Source organism: Lepidochelys kempii, chromosome 4 (assembly GCF_965140265.1).
Source record: "Lepidochelys kempii isolate rLepKem1 chromosome 4, rLepKem1.hap2, whole genome shotgun sequence".
Lineage (NCBI taxonomy): Eukaryota > Metazoa > Chordata > Testudines > Cheloniidae > Lepidochelys > Lepidochelys kempii.
The window spans coordinates 54,180,530-54,197,455 of NC_133259.1; the positions used below are offsets into that span (position 1 = coordinate 54,180,530).

General features: G+C 42.0%; 1 protein-coding gene across 6 annotated transcripts in view; it reads right to left on the reverse strand.

Annotated features, from left to right (window-relative positions):
- ZNF827 (zinc finger protein 827) overlaps positions 1–16,926 on the reverse strand; it is a 143,904-nt gene that overhangs the window by 72,115 nt on the left and 54,863 nt on the right. For all 6 annotated transcript variants that reach the window (XR_012158583.1, XR_012158582.1, XM_073341278.1 and 3 more), the window contains exon 5: positions 14,152–14,385. Coding sequence is in view for 4 of the 6 variants with exons in the window: in XM_073341278.1 (XP_073197379.1) it covers positions 14,152–14,385 (234 nt within the window). In the remaining 2 variants the exon portion in view is untranslated. The remainder of the gene's footprint in view (positions 1–14,151; positions 14,386–16,926) is intronic.

The window sequence follows — 16,926 nt, forward strand, 5'->3', positions numbered from 1 at the left end:
TATAACTAAAAAATCCAATTTAGTAACAACTAGAACTAGAAAAAACTGGCAAAGGCAAGTAAACCACAACATAGGGATACATCAGAGTCACGCAATACACATTTCACTTCTCCTTTTTAAATTATAAAACTGTGGATGCTAATTTTAGAGATTCTGATTACAGGATTATCAACCCTTTAAGATTAAAAAAAAATAACTGAAAAGTGTTTTAAAGTCTACACATGCAGTGACCAATGTTGTTGCTCACCCAACACATTCCAATCAATATAGTTCTCTCATATTTCAAGATTCATCTACTGAACTTCAAGAGTATCTGTGGATACTTATAAATTCATAAACACCTTGGCTCTTATTCACCTTGGCATCTCACTGCACTGTGTTCTATGCAGAAATAAGCAAAGGGAAGAAGGGGACACAAAGGTGGCTTCATGCAAACTTTGCACCTCCAAGATTCTGGGAGCACACACAGGGACTGGATGGGTTCCCAGCAAAAGTCAGAGCATCTCCAGAGGCTGCTCTAGTTTGCAGTCCTCTTCAAAGGTTCTATATGGGTTCACAGCAGCTCATAACAGCTTGAGTGTGACAATCTCAGATACATTCCCTCTCTACCCAACATGCTACTATGCTAGGAAAGCACAGAGCCTTTCCAATGGCCCTATACATCCAGGGAATCCCTTACTCCGGGCAATTCCCGTATCCATATGGCCACTTTTACCAACTCTGTGGCTTCTGTATGGTGGTTGAACAATATAGAGGGACAAAAGCAGCGCTAAGAATCCAGGCTCTTGCTTTTTGTTTAAACTTTTATCTGAAAGTTAACAAAGAAGGTACATTTAAACTGTGGACATTAGCATTCGTTATTCCAAATGACCTCATCTTTTAAATTAATATGCTTTTCAATAGATGTCAAGATTACACTTACATAAAAAAGGGAAGGTCAATTAAAATCTCTGATCTAACCTATTTAAAGATCTATTATCCATTAACATCTACTAAACTTTAAGCTCTGTTCAGTTGTGATTAATATGCTTGTACATCTCTATGAACATGAACTTTTCCAACTAGTGCCTTTTGCATTTTGTAGAAAAATTGTGATCTCACAGGACTTCAGATACATATTAGAAAAGTGCCACTTTTGCCAGATGCTGCTGCAGCTAGTGCTTTGCACTGCTGTGTGGAATTCAGCTCAGCTGTCCTTGGCCACTCTGCTCTCCACATAGGCTAACAAGGTGATGTACAGGTGGCTGGGTTTGCTGAGTGATTCCCTAGAGGGATACCAGGAGCTGCTTGGTTCTCATAACCAACAACAGTCTGGCCTGCTAGCTGACTGTGCAAAGTCATTCCCCTTGCTCTAAGGAGCTCTCTTATTGGCCAAAAGGGAGCTTCACCCATTAGGTTTAGCTGGGCAAGGAGTAAAGGACATTCAGATTCTCCTCTTGATGTACCACTTGATAACCGAGCTTAAGGTAAGTCGCAAAAAGAAAAGGAGTACTTGTGGCACCTTAGAGACTAAGCTTAAGCTTATGCTCAAATAAATTGGTTAGTCTCTAAGGTGCCACAAGTCCTTCTTTTCTTTTTGCGGATACAGACCAACCTGGCTGCTATTCTGAAACCTAAGGTAAGTCGCTGGTTCTTATCTTTGCAAAACTGTATTGCATTCTGGTTTCTGGTTGCATCAAGCCAGCACTGCAGTCAGGTTTCCATATGTTCCACAATACGTCACAATTTTAGGAGCGGACATAGTCTTTGCAGGAAGGTAAATTTATCTGTCTGGTTAGGTCAGACTGGTAAGGAGGGAGGGATATATATCTTCCAGATTTGTAGGATTCGTGGATAGCTGGGACCAAAAGACTTGCCAGCAAAGACTGTGTGGAGTCTGCATAGGCGGAGTTTGGGGGGGCAAGGGAAGGCATTGCCCCCCGAAACTGCAAGCCTCAGGGGCAGGCAGTCTGAGGCCTTGTCTACACTGCCACTTTACAGCGCTGAAACTTTCTCGCTCAGGGGGGTGAAAAAACACCCCCCTGAGCGATGCAAGTTTCAGCGCAGTAAAGTGGCAGTGTAGACAGCACTGGGAGCCGCGTGCCGAGCGCTGGGAGCTACTCCCCTCGTGGGGACGGATTTTTTACAGCGCTGGTGCCGTGACTACACAGCCATGTTAAAGCGCTGCCGCAGAAGCACTTTAACGTTGGTAGTGAAGACATACCCTCCATGTGCAGTGCAAAGAGTTCTGCAGAGGAGGTGCTGCTGCCAGCTTGCACCCTGGAGGAGGGGAGTCAGCATTTTGTTTATAAACAGAGTGATTAGCAGGTGATTAAGATAAGAAAGGGCTTTTAGAATATTTCCTAAAGTTAAAAGATCTGTTCCAAACTTGGTGAGCTCAAAAAGTAAGTAGCCTAAGGGCTTGTCCACACTGGCAATTTACAGCGCTGCAACTTTCTCGCTCGGGGGTGAAAAAACATCCCTGTGAGCACAGCAAGTTTCAGCGCTGTAAAGCGACAGTGTAGACAGTGCACCGGCGCTGGGACTACGCCCCTCGTGGAGGTGCTTTTTTTAGAGCGCGGGGGCCCTGTGCCACGACCACATAAGCCACTAAATGATAGAGAGTAATTGTAGATTTTTCTACAATGGTTTCCATTGTTGTATTCAAGAGGTGGTAACAAAGTTACTAATATCTTTCTTTGAGAAGATAACTGATTTTTTTAGACAAAGGAAATGCAGTAGGTCTAATCTACCTGGATGTCAGTAAGGCAGTTGATACAGTTCCACATGAGAAATTATTAGTTAAATTGGAGAAGATGGGGATTAATATGAGAACTGAAAGGTGGATAAGAAACTGGTTAAAGGGAAGACAACAACAGGTCATACTGAAAGTGAACTCTCAGGTAAAGGAAGGTTACTAGTGGAATTCCTCAGGCATCAGTCTTGGCACCAACTTTATTTGACATTGTTATTGCTGACCTTGGCACAAAAAAATGGGAGTGTGCTAATAACACTTGCAGATGAGACAAAGTTGGGAGGAATTGCCAATACCGAGGAGGACCGGAATACCATACAAGAAGATCTGGATGATCTTGTAAAAGGGAGTAATAGAAATGGGATGATATTTAATAGTGCAAAGTGAAAAGTCATGCATTTAGGGACTAACAACAAGCATTAACTGGGGACCTATCAGTTGGAAGTGACAGTGGAGGAGAAAGAGCTGGGGGTATTGGTTGATCACGGGATAACTATAAGCCATCAATGTGATGTGGCCGTGAAAAAGCCAACACAGTCCTGGGGTGCATCAGGCAAGGTATCTCCAGCAGAGACAGGGAAGTGTTAATACCATTATACAAGGTACTGGTGAGACCTCATCTGGAATACTGTGTGCAATTCTGGTCTCCCATGTTTAAGAAAGATGAATTCAAACTGGAACAGGTGCAGAGAAGGGCTACTAGGATGATCTGAGGAATAGAAAATCTATTTTATGAGAAGAGACTCAAAGAGCTTGGCTTGTTTAGTCTAACCAATAGAAAGCTGAAGGGAAATATGATTATCCTGTATAAATACATCAGAGAGATAAATACCAGGGAGGGAGAGGAGTTATTTAAGTTAAGCATCAATGTGGACCCCAGAACAAACACATATCAACTGGTCATCAACAAGTTTAGACTTAAAATTAGGTGAACACTTCTAGCCATCAGAAGAGTGAAGTTCTGGAGCAGCCTCCCAAGTGGAACAGTGTGGGCAAAAGTCTTAACTGGCTTCAAGACTGAGCTTGATAAGTCTACAGAGGGGATAGTATGACAGACTGACTACAGTGGCATGTGGCCCATTGGTGACTGCCTGGGCAAAAATCCCCAATGGCTGGAGATGGGACACTAGATGGGGAGGTCTCTGAGTTACTACAGAGAATTCTTTCCCAGGTATCCGTCTGGTGGGTCTTGCCCACATGCTCAGGGTCTAACTGATCAGCATATTTGGGGTTGGAAAGGAATTTTCCCCCAGGGCAGATCTTTCGCTTCCTCTGCAGCATGGGTCACTTGCAGGTTTAAACTAGTGTAAATGATAAATTCTCTGTAACTTGAAGTCTTTGAATTATGATTTGAGGACTTCAGTAACTCAGCAAGAGGTTAGGGGTCTATTACAGGAGTGAGTGGGTGAGGTTCTGTGGCCTGCAATGTGGAGGAGGTCAGACTAGATGATCACGATGGTCCCTTCTAACTTTAGTAAGAGTATCTGAGTAAGAATATACATTACAATTTTAAACCTAACCAGTATCCCATAAGTTACTTGCCACAAGATGTCAGAACATGTTAGTATTAGAGCTGAGTGTAAGTTATGCAAAAACTCCAGAGTTTTCAGTTGCCTAAGTAGCCCCTGGAATCATGGTTAAGACTGTGCCCTCCCCCTCCCCATATCTGAAATGGCACCCTTGTGGGCAGGCATGAAATTTGTCCTCACCCTCCCAACGTGCAGCCCCATTGGCCTGACTGGACCTGCTGCCCCAGTCCCCCCAAATATAGAAGTCAAACTATGCCTATGGGAATCTGTCTCAATGATGGCTCTAACCTTCTCTACAGAGGTGGAGCGTGGCTTAGTGTAAGCCATGTCGAGGCAAGGGGGAGTCCGGATGGTAGCTCTGATTGGGTCTTGAGGTTTGTCAGCCAGGACCATAAAAAAGGCAGCTCATGCTTGGGCCGAGCTACTAGACACCCTTTGTCACAAAAACTCCTGCCGTTTGTTTGCATTCTTCATGGTAGTTTATTTCATAAAGTTGCGGCCTTTGTGACAAACATGAGAAACAGACATACACAGACTTACTGTTACTTGCACCTAAGTGGCACCTTAATTAGTGGCCTTATCTAAAGCCTACTGAATGCAATGAACAGCATCCCTTTGACTCAGCGGGCTTTGGAAGGACTTGCAGATCTTCACTCAAGGGTTTTATTCTCACTTCCATGCACAAACAATTTAATTCAAACAGTGAAAGTCAACAGCAACGTAAGAAGCGAATAGTGTCCTTGTTAATCATTTAAAACTTTAAAAAGCACACACCTGCTGGTAAAATCTGCCCTGTGCTCCTCCTGAGTCCTCCAGCCCGCGTTTGCAGCACTCCTGCCACCCGCACCTCCCACCTGCTCCCTTGAGGCTGTGGGTGAACCTCCCTCCCTGCTTTCCTGCTCCCCACAGCTTCTATCCCTGCAACCTCCATCCCATGGAGCAGCCCTCCCACAGGGGGTGCGCCTGTTGTTGGGGGGCCCCATGCCAGGATACAGTGTGTTTTATGGTAAATCCGCCCCTGATGATGATCTCTTCTGGCCTTAAAGTATAGGAGTCTGTAAATGGAGGTGCCAGGAGTGAGGAAAGGGGGAGGAAGACTGTAGAGAGCAAGCCAGCCCAGCACTTACCCACATCAGTGGCTCTTGGGCCCCTCCCATTGGGCTGGGCCCAGCTCCCTGCTCCAGATGTTGCACTGGTTGCAGCACCACCTAGGTCTGGCCTGGCCGTCTCCTGGCAAATGACCACCCCCCATCATCACCGCTCACTAAAATTGGGCCAAAGTTGAGTAGTGCTGCAACCCCATGTGTCAGACTGCAACACGCATAGTGGGGAGCCAGGCTCAGCCCCAGGGGATAGAAGCCGCTGCTACAGGGTGAATCAGGATGGGCTTGCTCTCCAATGCCTCCATCCCAAGGACCTCTTCTCTTAACCGGGCCCACAATCCATTTAGAACCTTCCTGTGACTCACTGATGTGATCCTCCATTTGAGAAACGCTGTATTAGACCTTGGTGTGCTGGAAGAGAATTCTGGGTATTAACATGCAATCAGCTTGCCATGCATCTCTCCTTTTCCATGCTCAGTATCCTGAACACAGTGATTTTTTCACCAGAAACTAAATTTGCAATTAAATGAGTTTTTCTCCCCTGCAATTAGGCAGTATATTTCCACCATTCTGCCTGCTGTTTGGTTGAGTCATTAATGGTGTCATGAAACATGACAAGTCCCATCCCCAGATAGAAGTCCATTACTATTCACATTCTTTTGGGGCTACATATTTATGCAATTGTCATGGAAAAACCTATTAAGTGAAATGAACTATATGAACTTTCTGCAGTATACCGCTGCTAGGAGTAAAACTCAAAATACAGCAAAAAATCCTAGATTTGCCTTAACACATAGTAAATCTAGCTCTTCAACAGGTTACATCTTTGTAAATAACTAGAAAAAATGGATTAGCTCTATAACATTGTACTACTGTTATCATATTTCTGTTGTAGTAATCAAAAGTCTCATAATCTTATAGTTTTACCATGAGCTTTAGACAGAAGATTTCTTTTCTACTGTATCATTACATTTCTATTTTTAGTTTGAAAATATTTCCTTTATTTTCTTTCTCCTTCTCTGGGCTCCGGTTGAGGGGCTCATGAGGGGTGACCCTACTGCGTCTTGGTCCCGGACTATCACTCATACTGGCTACAGCAGAAGAGGTCAGTTCCCCAAGCCTCCCCTAGGTTCTCAGCCCCTGCAAACCTCCTGTCTCCTATTATTTCCCATCTCTGCCCTTCCTCAAAGGGGCCATATCCTTCCCTGCTTGGTCCACAATCTTCTGGAATCACTTTGGCTCTTGCAGAGTGGCATCTATCTCCTGGTCAAACACCTTCTCTCTTAGCCCAGCAAGTAAGAGAGAAGGTCTTACAGAGAGGTGAAGCAGAAGCTACTGCTTCTGCCAAATGCCTCCAAAGCCCCACGTAGGGGTCTAGGAAATTAAGACAAAGACTTTCCTACTCCCATCCCTTGCCGGGCTCCCAAGGGCTCCCTAGCACTAAGCAGGGATCTACACAGCGAAGACGCGGCTCCCCCAGGCTTCTGTTGCTCTTTGCCCCTCAGAGACATTGACTCAGTACTAAACTCAGGAACAGCAGCAGCATTGTTGCTGTGACACTAGTAAAAACCCTCTTGCAGGGCCTGGGGAAGATTCCGGGTTGCGAGATCTCCCCAGGGAAGTGCAATGAATATGCTGTCAAGATGCAAGAGCGTGAGATGAGAAGTTTAACTCTCTGTCAAAAAACAGCGAAATTATATACAAAGAACTGTCCAATGCACACAAACTGGAAAAAACAGGGGAAAATATTTACCCCCATTTTGTTGAATTATAGCAATCACAGGTGTCACTTGAGACAGCAATTTTGAAAAAAATCAGATTAAAATGTGTTTTAAAGCTGACAATCTCTTTAAAATAAGAAAATAAAATTTCTTATTATCAAACATTAAATAAATCACTAGTATTTTGCATAATCGGTCAGAGGCTCCTGAGGAAAATGTATCAATTTGATCTAAACTGGTCCAAAGTAAGACCGCTGTACTATAACAGAATTAATCTAGTTACAGAAATTCTTAAGATTTTCATAACTATCTTATTTAGTTTGTTGTGTGCTTGCTTGAAGATCATATTGTGGTCTGTTTCGGGGGGCTGTGCGCTGAGCTAAGTGAACAGGAGCAGCAACCAGGTGAATTTTGCGAAGGAGTTTAAAGACAGAGGGAGAGAGGCATCCCTTATTCCTTCCACATCCAGCTCTCAAGCAGAGAGTGCCCTGGGACAGACAGCAATCACCAGACAGAGTTAACTGCCAAGGTAAGGTTTCAGAGTAACAGCCGTGTTAGTCTGTATTCGCAAAAAGAAAAGGAGTACTTGTGGCACCCTTGATTATCATACACATTGTGAAGAGAGTGGTCACTTTGGATGGGCTATTACCAGCAGGAGAGTGAGTTTGTGGGGGGGGGGCGGAGGGTGAGAAAACCTGGATTTGTGCTGGAAATGGCCCAACTTGATGATCACTTTAGATAAGCTATTACCAGCAGGACAGTGGGGTGGGAGGAGGTATGTTTCATGGTCTCTGTGTGTATATAATGTCTTCTGCAGTTTCCACGGTATGCATGCGATGAAGTGAGCTGTAGCTCACGAAAGCTCATGCTCAAATAAATTGGTTAGTCTCTAAGGTGCCACAAGTACTCCTTTTCTTTTTGCCAAGGTAAGGAGAGTGTAGCTGCAGTGAGACTTCAGCAGCAAGGGGAGAAGTAACTAGATAATACTTAGTCCTGACTTGAGTGCAGGGGACTGGACTAGATGGCCTCTCCAGATCCCTTCCAGTTCTGTGATTCTAAGGCTGAGGGACTATAACCTAATGACTGGAAGGGCACCAGCAAAGCCCTTGGGAAAGAAACATTGAGGGGAGGGAGGTGGGAGAAGGAAAGAGACAGAAAAACCCAATACACCTAACAAACTAATTCTAAACTTAAGCCAATTATCCCCGACCCATCCAAAACAAAAACCAAAACCCTGCAAGAGTAAAAAGAATGCAGGCAGAAGTCCAGCTGCTGAGTGGGGGGCTATCCACTTTATTGCACTGACTGCAACATGTACCTGCCTTATGGGTAATCATGGATGCAGGCATCTCATGGCCTTCAGAGAGACAGTATGGGCTCTGGAAGCCAGGGTGATTGAACTGGAGGACCTATGAGATACAGATGGTACAGAGAGGAGACTTTCAGGGACAAAATAGAGTGGTCCCACCCCCAGTCTGACAGCCTCTGTGCTGTTAAGGATGGCAGTCTCGGGGAAGGGGAACATCAAGCTGCAGCAGACAAACAATCCTCTAGTGGGGACCTTCATTCCAGATGATGTCATAGTATCCTCTCGCACTGAGGACACTCATCCTGGGGAGGGAACCCCAGTTACTTTGAAAAGCACAGTAAGAGAAATGGGGGGGTTTGATTATTAGAAATATAGCTATGTGGGTTTGTGATGACCAGGAGAACTGCATAGTAAATTACCAACCGAGTGCAAAGGTTGAGGATCTCACAAGATATTTAGACAGACTTATGGGCAGTTCTGGGGAGAAGCTGGTGGTTGTGGTGCAATGATATAGGGAAAGGGGGAAGAGAGGTCTTGGAGGCCAAATTTAGACTTCTAGGTAGGAGATTCAAGTCCAGGACCACCATGGTAGCATGTTCTGAAATGCTTCCAATTCCACGCACAAAGGCCAGAAAGACAGGCAGTACTGCAGGGTCTCAATGTGTGGATGAGACAATGGTGTAGGCAGCAGGGTTTTAAGTTTATTAGGAACTGGGGAACCGTTGGGGAAAAGAAGGGACTGTAGAGAAATGATGGGCTCCATCTAAACCAAAATGGAACCAGACTGCTTGTATGTAAAATTAAAAAGGTCATAGAGGATTTTTTAAACTAAGGGTTGATCGGTTGAGAAGTACTTCAGGAAGGTTTCAGTATAGTTTTATTCCTGACAGCAGATTTCGTTGGCTTTTCAGATCAGCTGAAGAAAATCCCAATAATTATATAAACAAGAAAAACAAAATAAAGCATGTACTTCACCGTACTCCATTACCAAACCACCAGTCTTTCTACTTTTCCACAGCTTCTAGGAGGATTTGTTTTGCAGCTTACAACCAGGTTCTTCACTCTTAAGAGCTGGCATTAAAATAAAAATTAAAACAGAATCCCAAGAAGGCTGCCCTTACATAGCAGGGACAGGATCATGTGATCTCTAACCTTCAAAGATGCATAGCTGTTGTTCAAGGGACAAATTAAAACCAAATGTTTTTCATCTTGCACACAAGAATGCGATGCACCACACCCTGTCAACCTCCTGAAGGCCAAATGTGTGCAATTTACAGCAATGAAAATTAGATACTATACCAGCAAGGTGTGACAGGGAAATCTGCATCTAAAATTAGAGACATTCCTTGAAATAAGGGACAACTGAGAGATGCAAAATGGGTCACATGGGGTATGTCTATGCTGCAGTTAGACACTCATGGCTGACTTGTGCCTGCTGACTCAGGCTCGTTGGGCTCAGGCTAAGGGGCTGTTTAACTGCGGTGTAGACGTTCCGGCTTGGGCTACTGACTGAGCTCCGCAAGCCTCCCACCTTGCAGGCTCCTAGAGCCCAGGCTCCATCCTGAGCCCAAACTTCTACACTGCATTTAAACAGCTCCTTAGCCCACACCCCACGAGCCTGAGTCAGCAGGCATGGGCCAGCAGTGGGTGTCTAATTGAGTAGACATATCCTTCCTTTTCTACTGCTTCATAAATTGAGAGGTTTATTTTAATATAAACATATTGTCTTATCAGGAGGTGCGGCGGCCTGTCACAAACAAAAAACCAATCATAACACATCATTGATTACAGTATATAATTCACACTGAAGCCTGTATTTATAAGTCTGTCTCAGTCACTGTATGTTATATAATACCTCTCTATTTCTGATGTTCTGTTTCTTGTTATTTATTTTCCAAAAACATTGGAAGTTCTTTTTGAGCAATTAAACGTTTAGCAGAAAAGCCAGCCCTTTTATTTCAAGACAACTTGGTGCCATGCGCTCCCAAAGAGTTTTCTTCAAACACCCATGTCCTGCTTCTTTGTATAGAAATGTCAGCCTTGCACTGTTTCAAATTAATTCAAGTCAATGGAAGATAAATAACTAATACTTAGGACTTTTCAGTAATAGAGCTGAAAGTGCTTTACCATGATGGCATTATTAGCCCCATTTTAGATATGGGAAAATGGAGGCACAGAGAGGTTAGGTGAGTTGCCCAAGGTCACACTGGAAATTACTGGCAAAGATAGGAATTCACGGACACTTCCAGTCAGGTTCACAATCCACTAAACCATATTGTCTCAGAAAGAGAAAGAAAATCATGTGTTTTGTTTTTGTTTGTTTTTGGTTTTTTGTTTGTTTTTTTTTTTAGCAGAAGAGCCAGATTTTCTACTAAAATATTTTTGACTTCATCTGGGTTTGAGTGGCAAATATCACTGTTAAACAACAAGCAGATTTTCTCTATATGTACCACAACAATTAAGAATTTGACCAAATCATGTTTCAGCTCACACACCTTCAAGACAGAGCTGACTCAGTGGAATAGATAAAATCATTCAGAGAGTGAGGAAATTAAGAGGGTATAAAGGAGAAAAAGTTTTATATATTTCCAGGTCTGTGATAGGCTTTGCACAAAAGGATAAAGCATTCAATGATTCTGAAAGATAATACATACACAAAACAAAATCCCTCTACTGTTTCAGTAGAAAGGAGTTTTTTGAGTGTAACATTAGAGTGTAAATGAAAGTTAACAAGACAGGTTGCATTGGCTACTGAAATTTACAAGAAATGCCTGCAGCGAGACTGGATGCATTAAACTTAGATGAGTACAGTGCAGTGCTTGAATAACCTACTTCAACATTTTGGGGATGAACTGTTGCTTTTCTATATTTGAGAATGGATAAATTTGTAGAAAAAGCAGTTTAGCTACATTTGAAAAAACAGATTTCTGGAAAGACTTTTTGGAATGTTGTGACGTTATTGGATTAAAATATGACTATATAGATCATTGTTACAACCACTATTATATATTTGCAATGAATCTTGTACAAAATGTGGTATGTAAGGTATCTATGAAAAGGTTATGATTTGCTGATGATTATGCTATTTCTATGCACGTATCATTTTTGTATTTGAAGTTGTAAGTACTAGCTTTATACATGGATTTCAAATGTTTGCTCCTGGGGTAACACCCACAAAGTAGTTAGCCAGCACATCTTGGAGAGACTATTCAAATTGAGTGGCCCATCAAAAGGACACTTAACTCACAATGGACCATGGGAGTGGACTGTCTTATAAACGTGCTGTCTGGTATATAAGTAATGGCTTCCTGCAATGACTGAGTGAAATTGGGCATGAACATGTGACTTGCCCATGTGACTCCAAACATTCTGTAAAAGCACTCTAATGTGCTACAGTACTGCCCTATGTAGACCTTGCTGACACACTCTAAATGGTACCTAGTTCGTACTGATCTAGTCCCATTTGAAATCACACCCCTCTAGTGTGCTTTGCTGGTGCTGTGTAGACAAGTCCCAAGAAAAAATTAAAAAGGGCTTTTCATTCGTGAAATATTTTTCAACATGACCCACACTGACCTCTATCATTATGCCCCTCAAGAGCTGTCACAGACTATAAAGCTGAAATGTTTAACCACCAACACGGTATAACCCCATCCACAGGCTAATTTAGGAATATCAACTGCTACAATTAATTCCTTACTTTCTAAACTATTGATTAGCCGGAAATACCATCAGCAAGCTTTGCTGAATCACTGAAATGATCACAGGAGAAACATTTACTTAATGCATTTCTTACTTGCAGCATTCAGTCAATTCCCAACTGAAAATGACTGAAGATTTGTGTAAGATTCTATATAGTCTCTGAAAATTCCTTTTGAATAGCAGATGTGGAGGGGCCAACAAGATTTCATCCTATTTGAATAGGTATTTCAAAAAGGAATATTCTAACCTACTATAATAAAAAGAAAAAAACCCTGTATTTTACAATAAGACAAGGAGATTCCACGTTAGTACTGTTATTACTCAGACGTCACGGTCATGATTTATAGTATCTCCAGAACATTGGAGGAATTATATTAAATTACAGAGCTATTACTTTATTGAGTATAAACACATTTGTAAGTATGAAGAAAAACAGAAAACCACCATTTAATATCCATCAGATTGGAGGGTTTTATCATTAGAACACCATGCTTGGAATTCTGTCTACTTCCATTCAAAACTCCTCCTACTAGTATTGATAGCATGCTACGTCAATACAAAACACATCTTATAATGTTCAGTATTCTATGGGAAATTCCCACCCCAAAACCCAAATCAGTAATTTTTCATTCAAAGTGGATGCTTCCAGACTAAAGTATTTCTACAAGTGTCCATGTATCTTTCTGTCTGTCTCTCACTCCGTACCCCCATTAGTCTAACCTGAGACATCCACACTGAAAGGATGAATTGAAAACAAGAGATAACAGACATTGCTTAGTTCCAGGAGTTTAAGTAGGGCTCTGAGTTTAGCTTCTAATTTGACAATTCGAAAATCTTGTCGACGAATTTCAGATGTAAATGGCAGAGATCACGAAAGTCACTGATCACTGAATTTCCACTGGTGTTTCTTGAAAGACTTTGACATAGCCAAACTGCAAAAAAACCTCTTCCAATTTTGGATATGGAGATATGAATCTTAGTTTTCATACTGGAAATAAGGCATACATTTTTCACAGTGAGAGTAATTAACCATTGGAGGAATTTTAAATAAAAATTAAAATGTTTTCCTAACTAGAAAATTATTCTGGGAAGTTCTATGGCCCGTATTATACAGGAGGTCAGACAATACGATCACAATGGTCCCTTCTAGCCTTGGAATCTATGAATATTATCACTCCCCTTTCTCCTGCCTCTCCCCTCCACACCCGTTCATAGTTTCAATTCAAGGTTCTAATGTTCACTGATCTGTGCTAAAACCTGAAGTTTATTATAAGGGCAACAAGGTCCCATCATCACTAACTTAAATACCAAAAAAGTCATCAAATTAATCCCCTGCCTCACAACCCTCACACCCGAAATATGTATGCACGTGTCTATGTCCATGTGCACACTACTATAGACTGAAGGCAAAAATTATGTTCCTCCTTTCTACGCTCAGATATAGAGCATATTATATACACACACATGCCCACACCAAACAGCCAACAGAATGCAAAAGGTTATATTTCTATTGGGGGTACAGAGAGAAAAAGTAAAGCAATGGAGTCAAGTTCAAGTGGTTTGTAACTCACTACAAAGCCTGTTCAATCTACAGTATCTACTTTATAATATGTTCTTACAATTTAGGATACTGCACTCAAACAAAAGGCTCTAAAGCCCGTAGTGTGTAAGGTTATGTCAGATACCTACACCATGTGTACAATACAAATACACACTCTGATGGTGTTAATGAAGAGAGAAACAGACGCAAATAAATTAGGTATGGAAGTGTTTTGGGACATTATAAAACTATTTCAACATATGCAAATTTTAAGTTATCAGTTCTGTTGACTGATTTTATAGTCATTAACTTGAAGACCACTGAAATCTGTGCACTGGAATAATTAGACACCAGGTGGTTAGGCACCTTAGATTTGCCTATCTGAGGGTAGGTAGAGGTATCTTTGCTGCTCCTTCAGATGTAACTGATACCATATGCCTTTTTTTCAGTGTATCCCTGCTAGCATACAGGTGAACATTTAAGAAGCTGAATATTTTTAAATTAATCAATTACCTGATAGCTTCATGAGGAGCTCAGATGCTGCCTTGACAGACATGTCCTGCCTTAACACATTTGTCTGCACTTCCTGTGGCTTGACAGTCTCCTCAGGGATGCTTGGGGCTGAGGCTTCAGATCCCGGGTTGAACACATAGCTGGACTGAGACAAAGTTGAGCTTGCAGCTTCTTCATCCCGAGGCTCATCTTTCACTTTAAATGTAGGAGTCAAGGGCTCTTTTTGATTTGCAGCTGTCAAGGGAGTTAAAAGGCTGGACTTAATGAGATGTGTACTGCATAATCACACAGCAGCAAGAAACAGGAGTGAACTGCAACCCAAGAACAGCTGGAGCAGATACTGGGCGCTAGAACATGACACCATTTAGAGATGGCTGGTGAGGTAGGTAGGTATCTGCACCTTTTGTACAAAGAGCATCTTTGGCACATAAGAGCTCAGTGTGTTGAATCTCAAGGAAACGTACATTTCCCACTCCTCCCTTTCTTCTTCTGCTCCTATCCCCACAACAGCTTTCCCATTGCTTGTGCTGTCTTGTATGTCTCCCACAAGCCTGATGGACACCTGAAGATAACACATCACATAATAGCCAATTTGGCACAACCCATAACCATTTAATTATGAAGCTATTTTTTAAAAACTGGATATAAAAGAGAGGAATAATAAAGGATAGCAAGAGAGGAGGCAGAAGAGGGGAGCAAAAGGAAATGGAGAAGAGCAAATTAGTTACCCAAATCCAAATGGTTTGTTGTAATAATCTTACAGGTGTGAATAGAAGGAATTTTAGAGGTCCCAAATACTTCTTGGGGAAGAGAGCCCTGCATTATCAAAATATTTGGAGATTTTGTTAAAATATCATTTTAACCCCAGTCCCCACCCTGGAGAAAAACCAAACAAAGCAAATAGGTTTTCTTTTTAAATGCCTCATGTAAACAATTGCTGCTTCTGGGAGCAAGTTCCATAGATCTTGGTGCTGCTTATGTTGGCTTGGCACAGAATCACTTTGGCAAATAGCTCTTCAGTTAGTAGTTGCTAGTGTTGATCCATGGCACTGGATTTGGTCAACTTGGTGAAACCAGGGACCTGGATACCACTTAAACAATATTGCCAACTCCAAACATTCTAAACTTATGAGTCAAGCCCCCTAAAATTATGAGAATGCCTTAAATCATTAGATTTATTTTAAAAATGCCTCACATAAACAACTGCTCCTTCTCAGAGCAAGCATACATAAAGCTACTTTTGAAGCTTGGTCTTCTGCTTTGTAACCCTATCTGAAGTGCTCAAAGGAAGAGATAATGAAGTTTTAAGTGCAATCATAGTTGCTTCTCAGATGATGAGAAACTTGAAGTTGGTGGCCACAATCAATTTGAGGGTGCTTAAAAAGGATACAACTCTTGGACACACATTCCACTGTGCCTTAAAAAAATATATATATATATCCGGACCTCTAATACACATTTTAAAAGCTTTGCAATTTACACTATGGAGCTGCTTGGGTTGCCTTTGGATGATTTATATTTTTGGTTGGGCTTAGGGTTGGCACGATGCTATCACAGATCATTTAAGGAAGTGATGTGGATTGGGCTCACCCAGTAAGTATGCACATTTCAGTGCATGTTGACAATACTCACTCTTAAGGAATTAAATCATCTTAAATGTGAACATTTTAATATGCATTTTTAGCACTTATGCCACCATATGGATTTTTTACCTTTACAATTTTAGGTAATCTAATGCAAAAATATGCATTAATGCAATGATAAGCATTGCATTAAATTCACCAAAATACAGGTTATGGTTAACATAGTTATGCTAACCTCACCAAGTTACATATGTAAGCCCTCCAAACACCTCCACCATCCGTTGTCCAGGTCTGACCCTTCTGTCTAGCTCTGTCTCTCATGCCCCATTTCTAAACTAGATAGTCTATTCTAGGGTTCCAATTTGGCCCATGTGCGGTGGCATTGTGTACCAGCACATCTCCCAAGAGGAGTGTAGCAGCACCTCTTGGGGTCCAGAATCTCAGCTTTTATCTCAGTCTCAATTTACATTTGAATCAATTTGGCTCTCGGAGGTACAGGGGTCCATTCACATGGAATTCAATGCAGGATCAGGGCCCATGTCTAGACAGGGCTTTAGAGATGTGGTTTTGGCTAAATTATACAAGGAAAAAGGCTAAACTGATGTTCCTGCCTTTCCTGATTTCTCTTGTATAGATGCATTATTCTAGTCAGAAGTCATAACTCATCCAGCAGAATATATATTTGTTTGGTTAACTGAAAGCTCTTACTCCTGGAACATTTCCTGAACTGTCAAAACCCTCCCCAGATGAATACGTCCAACCCAGAGGACACACAAACCTAGGACAGTTATTACCAGGGCTTAAATTCTCAGAGACTATTTCCTGGAATCCCCAGGTCCCTCCCCCATTTGGGGCTCCGGGCTTCAGCTGTGGGCTGGGGCTTTTGGGGGCTTCAGCCCCACAGGAGGTGCCAGGGCTTGGGACTTCAGCCCTGCCAGAGCTCCCGCAGATTTGAAAATATTTATCAGAGCTCATCTCTGGATAGCCCCAGCTGAATTTCAGCCCTAGTTATTACAATTAATTGAAAAAAGAACCAACTATTGTGTTGATATCCATTTAATATTCCCTGTTGCTCTAACCTGAAAGATAACAAAGAGGATTACAAGCTAAACCAAGTCTATATAGAAGAGTAGATAAACATAAATAAGATTTTCCAGAGTGATGGATCTGCACTAGGATAAATTAAAATTAC